Source organism: Pagrus pagrus (genome assembly GCF_965226575.1).
Source record: "Pagrus pagrus genome assembly, chromosome: 12".
NCBI lineage: Eukaryota > Metazoa > Chordata > Actinopteri > Spariformes > Sparidae > Pagrus > Pagrus pagrus.
This window is the reverse complement of record NC_140196.1, coordinates 3396815-3417797: the sequence shown is the minus strand read 5'-3', so window position 1 is coordinate 3417797 and position 20983 is coordinate 3396815. Positions and strand designations below refer to the sequence as shown.

The window sequence follows — 20983 nt, the reverse complement described above, 5'->3', positions numbered from 1 at the left end:
TTCTGTGTTTGTTGCTGCACTGTCACGGTCCAGAGCTCGCAGCTGCAAGCTTGGAAACTTTTAGCTGTGCGACGTTGGCGACATGAGCTCAGGGTAGCACAACAGGCAGATTGTCGCCTGAGACCAACCAACCTGCGTCCTTTTTACAGCGACTTTTAAAATAACAGAGTCAGAATCATGTTGATGGTGAGCGAACGGTGTCCCTATCACATGTTTCTGCACCATGTGACTTCAGCAAGCACCTACATTACATCTGACAAGTTGTTACAGACCTGGGACCAGTTTCTACATAATGTTGCTTTAATCAGTTTGAGGTTCCTGGTCGGCTAAAACGTTTGTGTTGCTCCCCTGATGCATGAAACCAGAACCATTTGATTGGCTGGATACCACCATGGTAAGAGAAAATATCAAATACTCTTTCAAAAGCTGAGCTGTTTTTCCCTCTGATTACAATCTAATATATTCTGTGCACCAGACAAAACAAACAGCTGCAAGTAAAGGGATTCAGAAAATGCAGCTTTTAATATTAAAATAATGTCTCTTTCCTGGTTTTATTCTAGTTTAGGATGGTGCTCGATCAATCTCCTCATCAGATATTGTAACCTGGATTAAGATAGCTACACAAACATGATGTGATTTGATACTATCTGTATGAGATCATAGTATTAGTTCGGGTCAGACGTTTGTTTGACTTTTATTTGCTCTTTAATCAGGCAGCGCTTTATATGAACTTAATCTGATTTGTATTTTCATTACAACAGTTATTAAAAGTTAAGATGCAGAAGCAGGATGGTGGTAACCTGCTGGATTAAAGAAAACCCCCATTATTAATGTTTCCTAATAATTTCAGGTGAAAAGTCAGCAGCAGATTTCACTGGAGCACTTCCAGGCATGACTATATATCAGGCAGGATTCAATATAATAAAGTAAAAACAGGCCCTTCCACCTCCAGTTGTCAGTATCTTCTGCGAATCTGATCTATATTTAGATAAAATGATTCCCGGGTTGGAAAACTCGGTCGGCATGGCTGATGCTTTTCTGTAGCATTTAGATTTTCTGGGCTTTTCTGCCTGAATATAATCAAAAACTGAGTCTGTAATCTCTCCAAATATCTGAAATGGGTACAATCCCAAGACAAAGTTCATATGTATCTATTATATTCCAGTCCACACGTTCAGCTTGCTGCTCGTGAATTAAACAAAAGGAAGGAAAGGAAGATTAAAAAACTGTTGGAGCGGCGACTTTGTAAAATAAGAAGAAATGTCTATCCTGTGTAAATGTAAAACAAACAGGCTGAGTATTAACAATGCATGATGTGGATATTTTCAGCTGATACCAATTAATCAATAATTACCTGCTCTCATTCTCATACCGATAGGATAACCGATTATTTCACATTTTTGTATTTCAAACAAAAGTTCCTCACCTGTAGTTTACGCACACCTGAGGCTAAGGAAGGCTCAGGACGGGCTCACACGAGGCAATCAGTGCCGTTCCCGAGCACGTTTGACGCCCAAAGTCCAATTTGTGTGAGCACTCCGTACTGTGCTCAAGCACAATACAATTTCTTGGCACGGTTGGAAGACGTGCGCTTTGGCACGGTACGGCAGCTCGTGCACGAGTGCGCAACGTGGACATGAGGTATAATCATGCTGTATGAAGCTGCCTTGCATAATCGAGAAATCCAGGAATGTGAGAGGGCGTCCGTGACCAGAACCAACACAAAATAAGCCACAAAAAATAAAGCCATGTTCTCTGCATGACAGTGTATGTACAAGAGGTAACCGTGCTCAGGCCCGGTTGAGGCCGAAGCAATGTGAGTGCAGGCCAGCGGGGGACTGGGGACAGCGGGGCACGGTACGGAGTAACTTGGCCAAGTGTGAGCAAAATGCAATTTCAGAAAGTACACTTTACCCCTGCATCTATATGCTTTCCTTTATCTGTTTTACCAAAGAGGAAAGCACCTGTACTGGAGGACTGAATCAGATATTCAGTGGAAGTAAGAATCCCCGGGGAGAGACAAGGAGCGAGAGTTTCTTTAAACCTGTACCTGGTTAATCAGGTCCCAGCTGAGCCCAGAGAGCTGACAAATGAAAGGAAAGTCTACTTTGTAGTTGTCTTGACAGCTACAACCTCTCTCCATTAGGAGATCACCGACCGCCTGAAGCAACCTTCTCTCTTCTCCTCTGCTGTGAATTATTCAGCTGTGGAGGAGCAAATAAGTACCGGAGTGGATGTGGGACGCCCACTGTTTGAGGGAGAGAGAGCACTAGCAAGCTTAGCTAACAGGCTGCTAACTAGCTAGCAAACTCCAGACCAGAAATATCAAGGAGGGGAGGAGTTTTATGTAATTAGTGGGACCAGATCCTATACGGCAGTTTGGTGCTCTGCGCGGTCCACCGATGAGCTGATGAAAGGGCCGTGCCGGGGTGCCACGAAGCCAAACGGGAATCTGTGGTGCACAGGCGTGTGTCACATTAGTTTACTCACAGATCGAAGTACAGTAATTACTCTACGAGTGGAGAAGTCCTGCTGTTGCTTCTCTGAGGCCGAATCAGCATCCAGGCTTCACTCAAGGCCTCTGGCAAATGTCTGAGCAAATCATCACTTCATTATGACAAGACTGCGCATACTTAGCTGGTAAAGATGGCACTTTTTCTGTCGCTATGGACGGCACAAGCACAAAGAGATGAGAAGCACTGCGAAGTAGTACAGTAGTGTGATTAGGTTTATGATAAGATTAACATCTATAACCAGAACTAACTGGACTGAAGCTGACTGAGGAGCTGTGAAGGGGTCAGTTGTGCAGGCAGGGTCTCAAATGCAAATGTATTCCTCAGATACTTCCTCAATATCACTTGACATTGAATCCACAGGTGAAGCTGTTTATATGTTTAACCACAGGATGAAGCATCACAGCAACATAAACAGACCTCCTTTTACAACGGACTCTGCGTGTTCATGCAGAGATGTGATAGTTTGCATGTTATGCATGCCTGTCCCTGTCAGGCATCTTTCTGTCCTGTCTGTGTGAATATTGTGTTGCCTTTGTGTGGCTCTCCTCTCACAGGTCACCATGGTGGAGAGGAGGTTCAGGTTCTATCTCTTTTATGACCTGAGACCTGAGGCTGCTCAACGTCCTCTTGGATCCATATACGCCATATCCCTAAAAACACCTGGTTTTGGTCGCCACAAACATGGCTAGAAATGTCCCCAGGTATACTTAAAAACACCTAGTTTTGATTGCCACAACATGGCTGGAAATCTCAAAAGGTATCACAAACATCTGGTTTTGTCGCTTCCAACATAGCTAGAAATGTCCCCAGTGACCCCCCTTTTCCTTCATCCACCTACCTCGACCCCTCCTCTCCTTCATCCATCTACCTCGACCCCTCCTTTCCTTCATCCACCTACCTCGACCCCTCCTCTCCTTCATCCACCTACCTCGACTGCTCCTTTCCTTCATTGACCTACCTCGACCCCCCTCTCCTTCATCCGCCTACCTCGACCCCTCCTTTCCTTCATCCACCTACCTCGACCCCTCCTCTCCTTCATCCACCTACCTCGACCCCTCCTCAATCTCCTTCATCCACCTACCTCGACCCCCCTCTCCTTCATCCACCTACCTCGACCCCTCCTCTCCTTCATCCACCTACCTCGACCCCTCCTTTCCTTCATCCACCTACCTCGACCCCCCTCTCCTTCATCCACCTACATCGACCCCTCCTCTCCTTCATCCACCTACCTCAACCCTTCCTCTCCTTCATCCACCGAACTTGACCCCTCCTTTCCTTCATCAACCTACCTCGACCCCTCCTCTCCTTCATCCACCTACCTCGACCCCTCCTCTCCTTCATCAACCTACCTCGACCCCTCCTTTCCTTCATCTGCCTACCTCGACCCCTCCTTTCCTTCATCAACCTACCTCGACCCCTCCTCTCCTTCATCTGCCTACCTCGACCCCTCCTTTCCTTCATCCACCTACCTCGACCCTCCTCTCCTTCATCCATCTACCTCGACCCCTCCTTTCCTTCATCCACCTACCTCGACCCTCCTCTCCTTCATCCACCTACCTCGACTGCTCCTTTCCTTCATTGACCTACCTCGACCCCCCTCTCCTTCATCCGCCTACCTCGACCCCTCCTTTCCTTCATCCACCTACCTCGACCCCTCCTCAATCTCCTTCATCCACCTACCTCGACCCCCCTCTCCTTCATCCACCTACCTCGACTCCTCCTTTCCTTCATCCACCTACCTCAACCCTTCCTCTCCTTCATCCACCGAACTTGACCCCTCCTTTCCTTCATCAACCTACCTCGACCCCTCCTCTCCTTCATCCACCTACCTCGACCCCTCCTCTCCTTCATCAACCTACCTCGACCCCTCCTTTCCTTCATCCGCCTACCTCGACCCCTCCTTTCCTTCATCAACCTACCTCGACCCCTCCTCTCCTTCATCTGCCTACCTCGACCCCTCCTTTCCTTCATCCGCCTACCTCGACCCTCCTCTCCTTCATCAACCTACCTCGACCCCTCCTTTCCTTCATCCGCCTACCTCGACCCCTCCTTTCCTTCATCAACCTACCTCGACCCCTCCTCTCCTTCATCTGCCTACCTCGACCCCTCCTTTCCTTCATCCACCTACCTCGACCCTCCTCTCCTTCATCAACCTACCTCGACCCCTCCTTTCCTTCATCAACCTACCTTGACCCCTCCTCTCCTTCATCAACCTACCTCGACCCTCCTTTCCTTCATCTGCCTACCTCGACCCCTCCTTTCCTTCATCCGCCTACCTCGACCCCTCCTCTCCTTCATCCGCCTACCTCGACCCCTCCTTTCCTTCATCCGCCTACCTCGACCCCTCCTTTCCTTTATCCACCTACCTCGACCCCTCCTCTCCTTCATCCACCTACCTCGACCCCTCATTTCCTTCATCCGCCTACCTCGACCCCTCCTTTCCTTCATCCACCTACCTCGACCCCTCCTCTCCTTCATCCATCTACCTTTACCCCTCCTTTCCTTCATCCACCTACCTCAACCCCCCTTTTCCTTCATCCGCCTACCTCGACCCCTCCTTTCCTTCATCAGCCTACCTCGACCCCTCCTTTCCTTCATCCGCCTACCTCGACCCCTCCTTTCCTTCATCAACCTACCTCGACCCCTCCTCTCCTTCATCCACCTACCTCGACCCCTCCTTTCCTTCATCCGCCTACCTCGACCCCTCCTTTCCTTCATCAGCCTACCTCGACCCCTCCTCTCCTTCATCCGCCTATCTCGACCCCTCCTCTCCTTCATCCACCTACCTCGACCCCCCTTTCCTTCATCCACCTACCTCGACCCCCCTCTCCTTCATCCACCTACCTCGACCCCTTTCCTTACCCTCATCAAGCCTTCTATCAATTAAAATAAAATTACCTGTACACTAACCGATGGCGTGGTCTTTGTTAGTGAAATGTCTGGTTTTGGGTGCCACATCATGTCTGGAAATCTGCCCAGGTATCCTTAACAACAAGCTGTTTTGTCACTGTGTGCTATGGTCCTGCAAAATGTACACCTATAGGCTGCATAAGTGTCTGTGGAATGCAGAGCGTGAAATCCAAACAAACTTACCCTCTGCGGCAAGTTTTAACTTGACTTTGGTAAACCTGGCAGGTGTTTATTTGAGTCCTCTGAGATTTCATTGGGCAGCTCTTCAGGGTAACCGCATGAAAATGAAGCAGATGGGTGCTAAGAAATAAAATGCAGGCTGCTATAAATATGGATAAAGAAAGTAAAGCCAAAGACTCGTGCTCGGATTTTAAATCAGCCGAGGGCCTCGTTGCTTTCCATGGGGTCATCCTCACTCTCTCAGTACACACCTCTGCACGACATCATCACTGCTGTGGGCTCAAAAACTCACATCTGCAGGTTTGTTGTTATTTTTTTTTCTTTGCTGTAATTAAATGATTGACATCTGTAGATGACTGTTGCAGTGGAAAATATTATTATTTAATTTTTTTTGTCCTACTTGAAAAAATGAATTCAAGATGATCTTCAAGATGCTTTTTAAAAATTGTATTAATGTAATATCTTATTCTCTGATTTAAGTATCAACAGTGTTTAATGTAGTGTCAGTACATGTGTGTGTTTTTCCTCAAAGTTCATCAAGAGTCCCATTTATTTACCTTCGTATGAAACGCATAACCAAATTTATTTTGCAGCAAACCGACAAATATCAATACCTTCCTGAAGGCAGCGGGGATAGATTTGTGTATGAAAATGACATATCTTGCAAACACTCACAACCTCCTCTGTTGAAGCTGACACCAAACTGCCACAGATGTCACGGACACATGTAAATTAGTCTGGAGGTGCTTTCACTGCTGAAAGCAACAGCTGTACTCTGAGTGGTGACCAGGAGAGGTGACGTTTAGTGAGATTGGTCTATTTCCATACAGGCAGCAGCGGGGAAGGGTGATAAACACATATACAGCTGTAGGAGAGGGCATCACTCACTGTGGAGCGAGGAGGCGAACAAGGTGAGTGAGGTTAGAGCAACTTAAACTGTCTTTTATTTTCACAAAGTCTTTCTCTTTCTTATAAAACTAAATATAGATTCATTAGTGCAATTAAAGCTCTTCATTTGGTTGTGTGTGGTCGTCTGTGTCCAACATTGAACTGAGAGATATTTCTGTATTTTCTGCTCCACAGTCAAGATGCTGTGGCGTCTGTTGTTCATCGCTCTGATCGGTGAGCAGCTCTTTTTAAATGACTCGTACACAGAATGAGACGCACAGCAGATCCACAAAAATGTGAATCAGGAGTAAAAACTGAGTTATTTATTTCCTTACTGTTAACTGCTCTGCACTGAGTGTTGACGGACTGGATATTGTCATTCTGCTGTGTTAACCAGCAATGATGTCATAGCTGCCAGTTACTTTGACATTACTAAAAATAAAAACGTCTGAATGGAAACAGGAATTTAAAACTTGAATCATATTCACACTTCACAGGAGGTGCACAGTGCAACGGGAGAAACAGGTGCTGTGACTCGACAACGGGTAGGACTGAATGCACTTTAAAAAAAACATATTTATTTATTTATTGATCATTTTTTATTTCAGCAATCACATTACACAAACCGTGTAATCTTTGATGCAGATCTTTGCGTCGAGTGTCGTCCAGTCTCGTTTGGTCTTATTTCAGATCATTCCTGATTTTGTGATTTGCATAAAGTTTTCCATGCTTTAGATTCCTGTAGCGCAACTTCATACCGCCATCAGTCAGAGCTCTCTCCACCCTGTTGCCGCACTTTTGAGCACGTTACTCCCATCCTACCCAACTGACACTGACTGCCTGTTTTATTTCATGTTGATTTTAAAACTCTATCACTTTTAAAGCTTTAAAGGAGCAGTGTGTAGATTTGGAGAAGAAATTCAAACTCAGAATTTTAATATGTACAATATTTATGAGGTAATAATACAAATTGAAGTGAATAAACAAGCTGTTCTCAGAGGAAAATAAGGTCCTCCAACTCTGTTTGAAGCTAGAAAGGTGGCAGGGTCCGCCACATATAAACAAAGTGTGTTGTCCTTTAAGGTCAGTTTGTTTATACAGATTTCAGGCGGACAACATCATTAGCAACTTCTAAATCTAATTCATGGACTCTTAATACATTTTGGGTTTCATCATTTTACTCTAATTTTTTTCTCCAGTTGTGTTTTTTTATCATTTGTGGTTGATTAATTTTTTTTGTCTGTGACGCACTTTGTAACCTTGTTTAGAAAAGTGCTACATAAATAAAGTTATTATGATTATTATTATTGTAATCCTTTAATATTTAATATTCTGTCGTTTATCACTTCACAGGTTGTGCACGGTGCACCTTGTGTCCTGAAACAGGAGGTAGGACTGAATACATTATTTTACACTGATCGGTTTAATTATTCTCAAGTCATGGAAAAACATTTAAATATTGTTTTGTAGCTAGAAAGGTGGCAGGGTCCGCCACATATAAACAAAGTGTGTTGTTCTTTAAGGTCAGTTTGTTGATACAGTTTTCAGGCGGACGACATCATTAACAACTTTTAGATCTTCTCTTCAAATCTTCTTTTCTAGAAAAGCATTCATGGATTCTTAATATTTTAAACCTGTGTTGTTTTGTTTCTTACACAGATCTCATCAACGCAGCAAACAGCATCACATCCCAGTCATCAATCTGCACAGATGAAGAAGAGGTCTCCCACTCCTCTGTGAGAGCTACTGATGGGATTGTGGCACAATGTGCGAGGACCAACTCCGACCTGAAGGACCCCTGGTGGAGAATTGACCTGCTGGATGTCTACAACATTTCTTGTATCAGAATCTACAAGAAAGACGAGCACATTATAACCGGCGCTCGGATCCACATCGGGAACTCTCATGAGAAGAACGGCACCAACAACAAAATGTAATACCTTCATGTTACTTTAAACAGCTTCACATTTACCAGCTTCTGTGTGTCCAGTATGTTTACTCTGCATGTGATGTGTCCCAGGTGACTGTGGGACTTTCTACCTTTTTTCAGCTTCTTCAGAGCGACTCAGAGATTTCATCCCACAGAAGCATCACTGTTTATGGCCTTTCTGTTAATCTGCCTCGAACTGTGTTCATCTTTTTCTTTCTTTCAGCTGTAAAAACATCACAGATTTCAGATGGCAGTATGACTTCATATGTACTGAACGACTGTCAGGGCGCTACGTCACCGTGTTCTTTCCAGGACCAAACCCTTTGGTTCTGTGTGAAGTGAAGATCTACGGCAAGAAAAAAGGTACAGAAATGTTCTGATCCAGTCTCCATCAGTGAGTTGCTCCTGCACACATGCAGGAGATGACGCTCGACTCAACTGTTTCCGTTACAGTGAAAATGTTTTCATCTCGCCCTCTTCATCTCTAGTTTGTCCTCTGTTTTATCATTTGAAACTTAAAGGAGCACAACGTAATTTTTGGAGAAGAAATTCAAACTCAGAATTTTAATATTTACAATATAAATGAGGTGATAATACAAACCGAAGTGAATAAACAAGCTGTTCTCAGAGGAAATAAGGTCCCCAGAACTGTTTGAAGCTGGAAAGGTGGCAGGGTCCGCCACATATAAACAAAGTGTGTTGTCCTTTAAGGTCGGTTTGTTTATACAGTTTTCAGGCGGACGACATCATTAACAACTTTTAGATCTTCTCTTCAAATCTTCTTTTCTAGAAAAGCATTCATGGATTCTTAATATTTTAAAGTGAATCGTTTCTGCGTTGTTTTGTTTCTTACACAGATCTCATCAACACAACAGACAGCATCACATCCCAGTCATCAAACTACACAAATGAAAAAAAGGTCCCCTACCCTTCTGTAAGAGCTACTGATGGGGATAAGACAGTTTGTGCGATCACCAAGACAAAGTCGAAGAACCCCTGGTGGAGAATTGACCTGCTAGGTGTCTACAACATTTCTTTTGTCCGTATCTACAACACTGACGAACACAATACTGATATGAGTGGTGCTCGGATCCACATCGGGAACTCTCGTGAGAAGAACGGCACCAACAACCCAATGTAATACCTTCATGTTACTTTAAACAGCTTCACATTTTCCAGCTTCTGTGTGTCCAGTATGTTTACTCTGCATGTGATGTGTCCATGATTGTCCTCGAGGATTAGGACTGACAAAATATATTGAATGTTGCAGAATTGAACCTTGAATATAACAGATGTGGTGAAACCAACAAAAGGTTCAGGATTATGGGTGGAAACTGTTTCTGTGTCATTGTGTGTTTGATGCCGAGGTGACTGTGGGACTTTCTACCTTTTTTAGCTTCTTCAGAGCGACTCAGAGATTTCATCCCACAGAAGCATTACTGTTTATGGCCGTTCTGTTAATCTGCCTCGAACTGTGTTCATCTTTCTCTTTCTTTCAGGTGTACAGAGATGACAAAATTCAATGAAGGGCAGTGGAATGACTATACTTGTACTAAACAACTGTCGGGGCGCTACGTCACCGTGATCTTTCCAGGAACAAACCCTTTGATTTTGTGTGAAGTGAAGATCTACGGCAAGCAAAAAGGTACAGAAATGTTCTGATCCAGTCTCCATCAGTGAGTTGCTCCTGCACACATGCAGGAGATGAAGCTCGACTCAAATGTTTCCGTTACAGTGAAAATGTTGACACAAAGTGAATTTACAGGTCGAATTTAAATGGACTTAGTGTATAATTGTTGAAGCTTATCAAGATAAAGGCTCATTTTTCTTTGGTTGTTTTTCAACAGGTGACGACACAGAGCTCAAGGTTTGATGCAGGAGCTCAAAGAGAAAACAACAAATTCAGATTTAGTCATTATCAAGTTTTGAAGTCCACAAAACATTTCTGGAGCTTCACAGCAACACAGCGTTACTAGTTTTAAAACTTAAAAACAAAAAGAGATCTGAAATTAATTTGAAAAGACACTTTTTACACCCTTCACCCTGTAACTTCAGCCGACTTAACATCGGCATGGGGTGAATACTTAAAGACTGACCTTCATTTTTGGGTGAACTGTTCCTTTACGAGGATAAAAAGTTGAAGGTTGTTTCTGTCATAGTTTTAAATTCACTGGAGAAATTTCACACCAATGTTTTTATGTATTTGTAGAGTCACCCTTTCTGCTGATCGAGCAGAGGAAGACGTGGGAACATGCCCTGGAGTACTGCAGGGAGAGAGACATGGACCTGGCTACCATCCTTGACGAAGACGACCAGACGCTGGCTGAGCTGGAGGCCAGGAGAGCCGGGACTCCCTTCTTGTGGCTGGGCCTTCACTACACCTGCATCCTGGAGGCGTGGTTCTGGGTCGCTGATTATCGCTTAGAGTTCAACCGCTGGGCTCGAGGGGAAAAAACAGGGGATTGTGACAGGAGCGCTGTCATGAGCAGAGCTGAGGGCCATCAGTGGTTCAGCAAGTCTGACTACGATGAGTTTCATTTCATCTGTCAGAAGTTTTAGTTTCTCTCAGCTCCTTTTTTGTAAAGTGGACCAGTGGCCAAACATAGCTCACAACAAAACAGATATCACTGACCCTGCAGCAGTTTGTCTCAGTGGCTTCACTCTATATTTTAGGACATGCATGCGCTCTACATTAGATCTGTTAGGACATTAGAAAATGTTTTTATTCTCTTACTGAAAAGGATCCTCTGCCTTTCATGTCACCTTTGATGATTTGCATTTGCAGCAAACAATGTGTATATTTGAATGACACTCACTGTACATGTCATTTGCTCTGTATGCATACTGCTTACACTCATGTTAAGTTTTTAAGACTGAAGACACAAACTTATATTTGTTTTTGTCTGTCAATAAAAGTCTAAATAAAAGTCGCATTTGAACCGTTCAGTCTCTTCTGTCCCGATATGTTTATAATACACAGCTAAAACTGTCACACAGCATAAAAATCATGCATCCCATGCTACCAGCCTTTCATTCTGTGGTCCTGGATGAGTTTTATTTATTATTGTTATTATTTATTTATTATTATTTATTTTCACTAGTTATGGCAATTAACCTGATTTTTTGCCCATCAGCCAAATATACGCTGCCTCATAATAAAACTTAACCTTCATTCAACTGATCAGACCACATTTACATTTAAAAAAAAAAAAGTTCCACGTCACAACCTACTATAAAAATACTATGACTATCACTACTACTATTAATTATACTGAAAATAAAAAATAAAAATTGCGTTTTTTATTTAAAAATACAGTGGCATCACGTAAAAAAACTGATATTTAAAAGAGTTAAAATCCTGAAAATGAACAAACGTTTGGTGGTTATTATCAGGACTGATGTTGGATGAATAATGTAACACAGTGAAAGTTTAAAATAATATTAATATATCGTATTTTTATGGCAGGTTTTGACATGGAACATTTTTTGTGGTCTGAGTAAATAATTTTTTATTATCTTTTATTAGTTGCATGAGGGTTAAAGGACCTATTTGTAAGAAAAGCTGATTTTTTCATCCCAAAGAGACTAAAAAAATCAACTTTTCAACCTTTAAAGTTCGGAAGCTTTATACAAGTTGTATATGGGTCCATGATGTCTATTTATCTAAATTAAAATTTTGAAGAGTGAGTCCATTCCCTGCTCTAATCCAGGTTTTTAGACCAAACTCCAGTCAAACTGTCTAAACTCAGCAGCGCTGACAAACTATTAACAATATTTTGTTACTGTGCTGCCTATCTCTCTAAAATGCTTCCAGACGAATACTGTAGCATACTGTTTAACTGCAATAGAGGAAGATCGTGAACCTGAAGTGCCATATTGTTTCTGTACTGTGAAAACAGCAAAGACCAATTAATGTTTTCATGATTTGCAGGTGAAGTCGACTGAAACTGGACGACAGTTTGATGAAAACTGGCACTGAGGGGTTTGGATTATAACCTTCATTTCAATGGCATTTCAATAACCATATTTTCAACTTGTAACAGAATCGATAGGATGTTCGTACTTCTTTGCAAAAGCAGTGTGAAGGTGAAATCCATCGTACATCACAGCATTTATCAACGAACAAAAACATATCCTAAAGACTTTTTCAACTTCTTGTGGTTCAAAATTTAAGTTTTTATGGCAGCTAAAGTTGACTCCTTGCAGCAAAACTACAGGGAGGATTTGAACCCTGATCCTCAACCTCAGGAGTTTGAATGAGGCATGCACTTCACAGGTGAGCTGTTAATCAGCGTTATTACATACCATGTTACAGGTAGATTAATATTCCAAGGTTGGCTGTCCGAAACAAAGCTGATTCTACATGTATAGCTGCTACTAGATGAAATAGAGATGAACGGTTTGATAACAGGAGTCCACGTTCCTCAGTTTTCCCCAGCATTATTCTTTTTTGTCGTCTGTAATCTTGGTTATCTGATGAAGTCCAAAGAAGATGAAAGCAGTCAAATGAATGGTGAAAAAGGAGTTGATAACTGCGTCTCAGTGTCTCTAGGTACAACATATCATATGGTTCACATGATAATTGTCGCCTGAATTAAAGTTAAAAAAAAAAGTGAACTGAAAAGAAAAGACTGTATTTCTGCCAGCGATTGAAATGTGTCTGCTGGAGTTGTGAAAGAAACATTTTTATCGGATCTGACTTAATCATCACACTGGCTCTGCAGACAGCTGCTTCGTTAACGGCACCAAGTCTGAGGTATTTCTGTAAAACAAAGGCTGATTTACTGCCACGGTTGGTTTAGATCGGGCTTGTGCGATACAAGAAAGGGTCAGCGCCCGCAGCTGCGATTAAAAGAGAGTTGAATCCATCAGTGGGCAGACTGGATGCACGGTAAGTGAAGACGTGTCAGCGCCTGCTTAGTTTTAATGACGCAAAGCCTGCAAGCTTTTGGCTCAGGCAGAGGACTCCAGAGGGACACACACCACCATCTGGCTGTCGTTCCTGAATAAGTTGAAGCCGTCGGAGACTAGTTGTGACTTTGTCCTCAAGTCTTATCAACACTCGCTCAGACTAAAGGCTGAAATAACCGAGAGCCGCTGTAGAGGATCAGAATGTATCAGTGACAGACAAAGGATACAGTGTTTTTTTGGTCTAATTAATTATACAGTAGGCCCAGCAGCTTCTTTGAAAAATGTGCTTGATTTAAGAATATCTCTGTATTTGGTACGCCCCCCTTTTGCTTTAAGTACAGGATGAATTCGAGTTGGCATGGACTCCACAAGTTAGTGTAAAATCTAATGACACAAGGTCACGTGTGTAATCAGGTCAACACAACTCATGAAGAAAGTGTTCAGTATGTTGATTCACAGATATTTGTGAACTAAACATTACCCAATGATTCATTTGTGTAGTATTTCCCAGTCTGTTACTAGCAAGTCATCATTATCCAGTGTATCGTCCACAGATCACAATTATTCAGGAATGATTAATTAACGATTGATTACTATCAAGTCGTTCCTGATTCTTTTCATACTCACTCCTCAGTAACTACTCATATTTTTGTGTTACCACATCATTTAATGTGTCTCTTATGAATATGAGTTGTACTCAGACAACAGTCAGGTTAATGAGTCTCACTTTAAAAAAAAAAAAAAAAGAAACAGCAGGATCTCCTGCAGACTCCAGTCTTCCTGTTATGACATTCTTGACTAAAAATAGGAAACCTGGTGCACTTGTTTGGCTCTGAAGGGGCAACATGAAACACTGAACAGGCTGCTGCCCAGAAGCTCCCGAAGCTCCACTTTGATTTGACACATGAACCACATGCCTCTCCATGCTGGGGCGCCAGCTTGAGACTGATAACACAGCAGCAATGTGATCGTCATGCTGCATCCGGGAGGAGAGTCCGATGCTGCTGAGACGCATACGTTATTCCATCTTATTAAGTGATTACGAGGAACTTTTAAGTGTTTATGAAACAGTGATTTCTCTGATGATGATATATATATATGATCATCATCGGCGTAAAGACTGCTGTTTTTATATAGACATTATTAATGCCTGTGCTCATGTCTGATCACATATATCATCACATATAAATACGTAACCTCATCGCGAGCCACCCTGTGGTCTCTCTGTCACTCGCTTCTATAACAAATGCAGATCTTTACATCAGCAGGCGCTGGTGTTGTACCGCTTCTGTCCAAAGTTCCTCTCAGTCGTTTTAATGTGGATTTTCGAGATAGTTTAAGATAGAGAAAACTGACATTTTTTTTTGAGAACAGCTCACCCAAAAATGGAATAAGTCATTATTAGTCATTATCTAGCCTATTCACCACTATTTTTGATAGAAAGTCAGCTGAAGTTTAGTACTCCATAATTCACTATTATGGGGGGGATAATGACTCTGCAGAGTAAGCTAGCTGCACAGCTAACTGAGCTAACAGCAGCTACAGTAAGCAGCAGTTAGCAGTTACTGTAGCAACGAGTACAGCTTTGTCTGTCAGGAAACTTCAGATCACCAAGAGTTGAGGCAGGTAAGTGGATAATACTTATTTAACTTAGAGGGGGAAAGTTGTTGTTTCCACTTCACCATTTCCAAAAACTGTTGGTGCTGCTGTCACAAAGACAACTGGATCATTTCTGGTTTCCTCAAGGACAAATCAAAGTTTATTCATTCATTTAGTCCATAATGGAGACGTGGAATCGGGGAGAAATGGATGCAGATTGGTTGGATCAGTGTCCCGGGAGATTTCCTGCCCAGTGGAAGACAGATTTGCAGAGCTAATGTTAAGTTTAGAAAGAACCCAACTTAATGCTTATTCTGTAGCCACTGCTTTGAGCAATCAACATGTAATTCATATGTTGAGGTAAAAAAAAAAAAACTGTCTATTGTCAGTTTCAGTTGAACCAATACATGTAAACAAAACTCAGCTAATATTCAGCTTCAGTCATCACTGCGTCTCTAACAGGAGAGAAAAAAACAACCCATTTGTCAAGTCAACACATTGGTGAAGTTTCAGTGGAACTCCATCGCCTCCCAGTGGTCGCTCTGTTCCTGACAACTCGTGATGCCGGCTCTGACACTTTCTTCATCATAGTCAGAAAGGAGTGAACGGTCCATAAGCTATGCTGTCCTCATGACTGTGGTATGTGCTGTATTTGAGGTTCAGACCTCCTGGGCCTGGGATAAACACCCATGATCGAATCAGATTCTGCTCTGATCCGGAGAAGGAGAGCTCAAAGACTACTTTTTAATTTTGGGGATTAAAAAGTGGATTTATTTTCACTCTTATTACATTTTACGGCCAACATACAGTAAAGTAATCTCGCTGTTTGGGGAGAATAAACACTAACACAAGTAAGACAAAGAAACACAAACGATCCCACAGTCAAATGTGCACAAGTGATGCCTAACTGATGGTGAACACACCATCAGACAACCACCACTGCTGACGAAAATCAATCTGAGTCATGCACTAATGTTCATGGACGAGGTGATGTTTTTAAAAGTTTTATTCATGTTAACTTTAGTCTCGTTCTCCAGCTCCCCTATCACAGAAGTAGCAACAGGCGACCAAATGTAAGACATTGTTACCTTAAGTAAACGTGTGAATTCCTCTGGTTTGAACATCAGAATCTGGAAAACAGAAATACACAACATAAAGGTTCCCTCCCCTTCAGATCTACTGTTTGAAAATGGGTGTAACCATGAAGTGCAAGAGCCGACAGGGGCCATTCACTGCAGAAACACCAGTTATTTAGATCAAAGCTCAAACTTGATTCGGTCGTTCAACAGTCGTTGACACTGAGAGGTGAAATGGCGCAGAAAGGAGTTCAGCTGGACGAGGACACCTTCTCTTGTTCGATCTGTCTGGATCTACTGAAGGATCCAGTGACTATTCCCTGTGGGCACAGCTACTGCATGAACTGTATTAAAAGCCACTGGCAAAACAAAAATAACTCATAACTGATGGCTGAATGAAGTACAGTGTCAGTGGTGTGGATCCTAATGCTAGAAGAGCTTTCTTAAAGAACATATTCTGATAAAACCTCTGAATGTTATGGAAATCTTCAGAATCCACGTAAAATTACAGGGAGATGTTTCACAATTGGTAAAACAACAAACATGCACATTGTGTCTGTCTTAAATGATAAAACATGAACATGTTCAGAGCTGAAGCCGTCAGAAAATCATCAAATGGATAAATTATTCTTCATGTTTGGTTTCAAGTATTTCCATGTTGTTGAATCATAATTCTTGAAGTCAGAGAACTTAAAAAGCCTCAAATGTCACATTCCTAATACTATTTACAACCTGAGAGCTGATGTGAAGAATATTTGTAAAGGTGAATCTCTTCTCTCCCATCTTTCCCATGTGACAGTTCAGGGCGTAGTCACAGTTGTTGGGGCTGAATACATCGTTTGCATCCATAAAGGAGGGAAACTGGTTCAGGGGTGTAAATGTGAAAAGACTCATTCATACTAACAGTCGAGCTGTCGTCAGTGGCATCAATCCAGTTAATGACGGTCGTTAGAATTTGAAAGACAAAGAAGATCTAGGTTAGATGCAACAACAACAACAACAACAACAAAACATGATTTGAACAACTTTGCCTGTCATTGATTGTAAACATCTTGTTTTTGAGACATTAAACATTGCCTTTTCTTCTTTTCTTCTTTTTCTATATTTAGAGTCTGAGGATTCCCAAGTTTGTGTTTGATTTAATGTGAGATGCATTTAAACAAATAAATGAGTCACTTCTTCAGCTCTGAACTCAGCAGGATGTGACTGCATCACATCTTTTTACTCTGCTGTTACGTTTCTGACATTTATGTTTTGTTGAATATGATTTTTTGTCTTATTTATATTATTCTGATTTACACCAGTAACATCTGACTTTTGTCCTTCTTCCTTAATCAGACAGACAGAAATCCAGAATTAATAAGACGCTGTGTTTGACTTTTTCTTTACATTCGGATGTTGTTTTTAGACAAAAGAGGAAATCTGTACATTTAACTTTTATTATTTGAAACACCAAATAAACTTAACAAAGAGAAAACAAAATGGTTTCCCAAGATTTATCACTAATATTTGTGTCAGTATCTTTCTTTCTGCTCACACGAACATTTGCTATTAGTTTTGATGGTTTTCAAAGTTGATTGAGGGTTGTGGGATCTTTTGAATTGAACTGACTTTGTTGCAAAACATCATCCACGTCAGTAATCTTATCTTGAGTTGTACTTTATTTGAAAACTAAATCATGGCCCTGATGAGAGTGAACAGCCTCAAGATGGAAGCGTGTCCACAGAAGAGGGTCGTCCTGATCACAACCATGAAGACCCTTTCTTTCTTTCTTTCTTTCTTGTTTTTTCTTCCTTTTTTCTTTCATTCTTCTTTCTTTCTTTCTTTCTTTCTTTCCTGTTTCTTTCTTGTTTCTGTCTGTCTTCCTTTCTTTCTTTCTTGTTTCTTCCTTTCTTTCTTTCTTTCTTTCTTTCATTCTTTCATTCTTCTTTCTTTCTTTCTTTCTTTCCTGTTTCTTTCTTTCTTTCTTTCTTTGTATCTTTCTTGCTTTTTCTTTCTTTCTTTCTTTCTTTGTATTAGTCTTTCTTTCTTTCGTTTTTCCTTTCTTTCTTTCTCCCTCTTCTTCCTCCTCCCAAACTCTGTCACTATATCTCCTTGTTCCCTCCCCTTCAGATCTGCACTTTAAATGAGGGTGTAACCAGGAAGTGAAGGAGCTGACGAGCCTCATTCACTGCAGAAGCTCATGTTGTTCAGATCAGAGCTCAGACTAGTTTCAGTTATCAGGAAGTGAATCTCAGACAGTCGTTGACACTCGGAGGTGAAATGGCGCAGAAAGGAGTTCAACTGGACCGAACAACATTCTGCTGTTCCATCTGTTTGGATCTACTGAAGGATCCGGTGACTATTCCCTGTGGACACAGCTACTGCATGAACTGTATTCAAAGCTACTGGGACACAGAGGATGAGAAGAAAACCCACAGCTGCCCTCAGTGTAGGCAGAGCTTCACACCGAGGCCTGTCCTGGTGAAAAACACCATGTTAGCGTATTTAGTGGAGGAGCTGAAGAAGACTGGACTCCAAGCTGCTCCTGCTGATCTCTGCTATGCTGGACCTGAAGATGTGGCCTGTGATGTCTGCACTGGGAGGAAACAGAAAGCTGCCAAGTCCTGTCAGGTCTGTTTGGCCTCGTATTGCAAGAAACATCTTCAGCCTCACTTTGAGTCCCCTACATTCAAGAAACTCAAGCTGGTGGAGCCATCAGAGAAGCTCCAGGAGAAGATCTGCTCTCGTCACGATGAGGTGATGAAGATGCTCTGCCGTACTGATCAGCAACGTATCTGTTATGTCTGTTCTGAGGAGGAACATAAAGGCCACGACACAGTGTCAGCTGCAGCAGAGAGGACTGAGAGGCAGAGAGAGCTGGAGGTGAGTCGACAAAACATCCAGCAGAGAATCCAGGACAGAGAGGAAGATGTGAAGGTGCTTCAACAGGAGGTGGAGGCCATCAATGGTTCTGCTGATAAAGCAGTGGAGCACAGTGAGAAGATCTTCACCAAGCTGATCCGTCTCATGGAGAAAAGATGTGCTGATATGAAGAAACGGGTTAAATCCAAGCAGCAAACTGAAGTGAGTCGAGTCAAAGAGCTTCAGGAGAAGCTGAAGCAGGAGATCACTGAGCTGAAGAGGAAAGACGCTGAGCTGAAGAAGCTCTCACACACAGAGGATCACAACCAGTTTCTACACAACTACCCCTCACTGTCAGCACTCAGTGAGTCTACACACTCATCCAGCATCAATATCCGTCCTCTGAGATACTTTGAGGATGTGACAGCAGCTGTGTCAGAGGTCAGAGACAAACTACGGAGGGTTCTGAATAAGAAATGGACAAATGTCTCACTGTCAGTGTCTGAAGTGGATGTTTTACTGTTACAACCAGAGCCCAAGACCAGAGCTGGATTCATAAGATATTCACAGGAAATCACAATGGATCCAAACACAGCACACACACAGCTGTTATTATCTGAGGGGAACAGGAAAGCAACAGTAACGAGTCAACCACAGCCTGATTCTAGTCACCCAGACAGATTCACTGAATGCTATCAGGTCCTGAGTAGAGAGAGTCTGACTGGACGTTGTTACTGGGAGGTGAAATGGAGAGGAGGAGGAGGTTATGTAGCAGTCGCATACAAGAATGTCAGCAGAGCAGAAAGCTGGAATGAATGTGCATTTGGATGCAATGCTAAATCTTGGGCACTTTTTTGGGACAATACAGGGTACACATTTTTGCACAACAATGTCCACACTCCTGTCTCAGGTCCTCTGTCCTGCAGAGTTGGAGTGTACCTGGATCACAGTGCAGGTATTCTGTCCTTCTACAGCGTCTGTGAAACCATCACTCTCCTCCACAGAGTCCAGACCACATTCACTCAGCCTCTCTATGCTGGAGTTCGGTTTTATTGTTCCTCTGGCGACGAAAGTGCAAAAGTTGAGTTCTGTAAACTCAAATAGACAGAAGTCATTTAAGGGACAGTGAGTTAAATTCTGAGTTTTAACTCTTAAACTTATTCTGTCTTCATGTTTGTGGCTGATTGTTGTGTGGTGTCTTCACCTGTCAATCAAACATGATGGGCGGTACTTTGACATCTTCTCACCTGTTGTTGTGTAAATGTTTGAGTGTCTTTAGGTGGCGCTCCTTCCTGTGTCTGTTTAACCATGGAGGCTCTCACTGCTCATGATGACTTTTGTTCAGCTCAACTGACATTTGTCTGCATGAAGATATAAACTTGTCTGTGCTCTAAATGTGTGTTGAATATTTGTACTGATGTGTTTGCATGTTGTTGTTTCTCTTCCACTGCATGAGTCTAAAGAGAGAAAGCAGCAGAGCTTCATTTATCCTACATATTTAGTTCTCATCACTTTGTGCATGTTTAAATTCATCTATAATCACATTCACATTTATTTGTTTGGCAGAACAAAAGCTGTCGTTGTTCCAATCATCACAGAAATTCAATAATATATGAGGAAGATCATTTATTATGTTCTTGTACGTAGCTGAGATTCAAACAAACCGATTGTGTGGATGAAGTGAAATCATTGAACCAGAGTCATTGAACAGACTTTACTGATGGGACGTGTGAACAAACTGAAGCTTTACATGGTGAATAAACAAACGCCAACAAAGTCTTTTCTTGTCGTCTTCATTCCAGGGTCTCACACAGAGCTGATGGAGAACATGTGACACTAATATGAGAGTATAACATACAATACATTTTTTATTCCAACAATAATTTCTGTCTTTGTTGAAGTTGAATTTGTTCTGTGAACATTCACTCTGAGCAAAAAGGCCACGAGACGTCAGCAGCAGAGAAACTCCTGAACTTGATGAGGTTTTCATTTTGAAACTCTAATTTTATTCACGTTTAAATGACAGAATGAATACAGGTCACATGTTCCAACACAAGAGGGCGCCGTCATCCTGCTAACCACAGATGAGTTGGAGGTTAAAGCTCCTCAGCTCACCTGTGACACAGTTT

General features: G+C 42.2%; 3 protein-coding genes across 3 annotated transcripts in view; all 3 read left to right on the top strand.

Moving 5' to 3' along the window:
• The first annotated feature begins 9464 nt into the window (after positions 1-9464).
• Positions 9465-11341, top strand: LOC311266406 (macrophage mannose receptor 1-like). Its single transcript, XM_084368760.1, has 3 exons — positions 9465-9561; positions 9924-10069; positions 10634-11341. Exons 1-3 carry the CDS (start codon positions 9500-9502, stop codon positions 10981-10983), a joined length of 558 nt encoding a protein of 185 aa, XP_084224886.1. The 5' UTR covers positions 9465-9499; the 3' UTR covers positions 10984-11341.
• A 4885-nt stretch (positions 11342-16226) lies between these two features.
• LOC311266908 (tripartite motif-containing protein 16-like) overlaps positions 16227-20983 on the top strand; it is an 8264-nt gene continuing 3507 nt past the window's right edge. Inside the window, exon 1 of the mRNA XM_084369583.1 lies at positions 16227-16313. Within this exon, the coding sequence (XP_084225709.1) occupies positions 16245-16313 (69 nt within the window). The 5' untranslated portion in view covers positions 16227-16244. The remainder of the gene's footprint in view (positions 16314-20983) is intronic.
• On the top strand, positions 18273-20461 carry LOC311266906 (tripartite motif-containing protein 16-like; the record flags this gene model as incomplete). The annotated part of the gene is made up of 1 exon (XM_084369579.1): positions 18273-20461. One exon carries the CDS (start codon positions 18273-18275, stop codon positions 19956-19958), a length of 1686 nt encoding a protein of 561 aa, XP_084225705.1. The 3' UTR covers positions 19959-20461.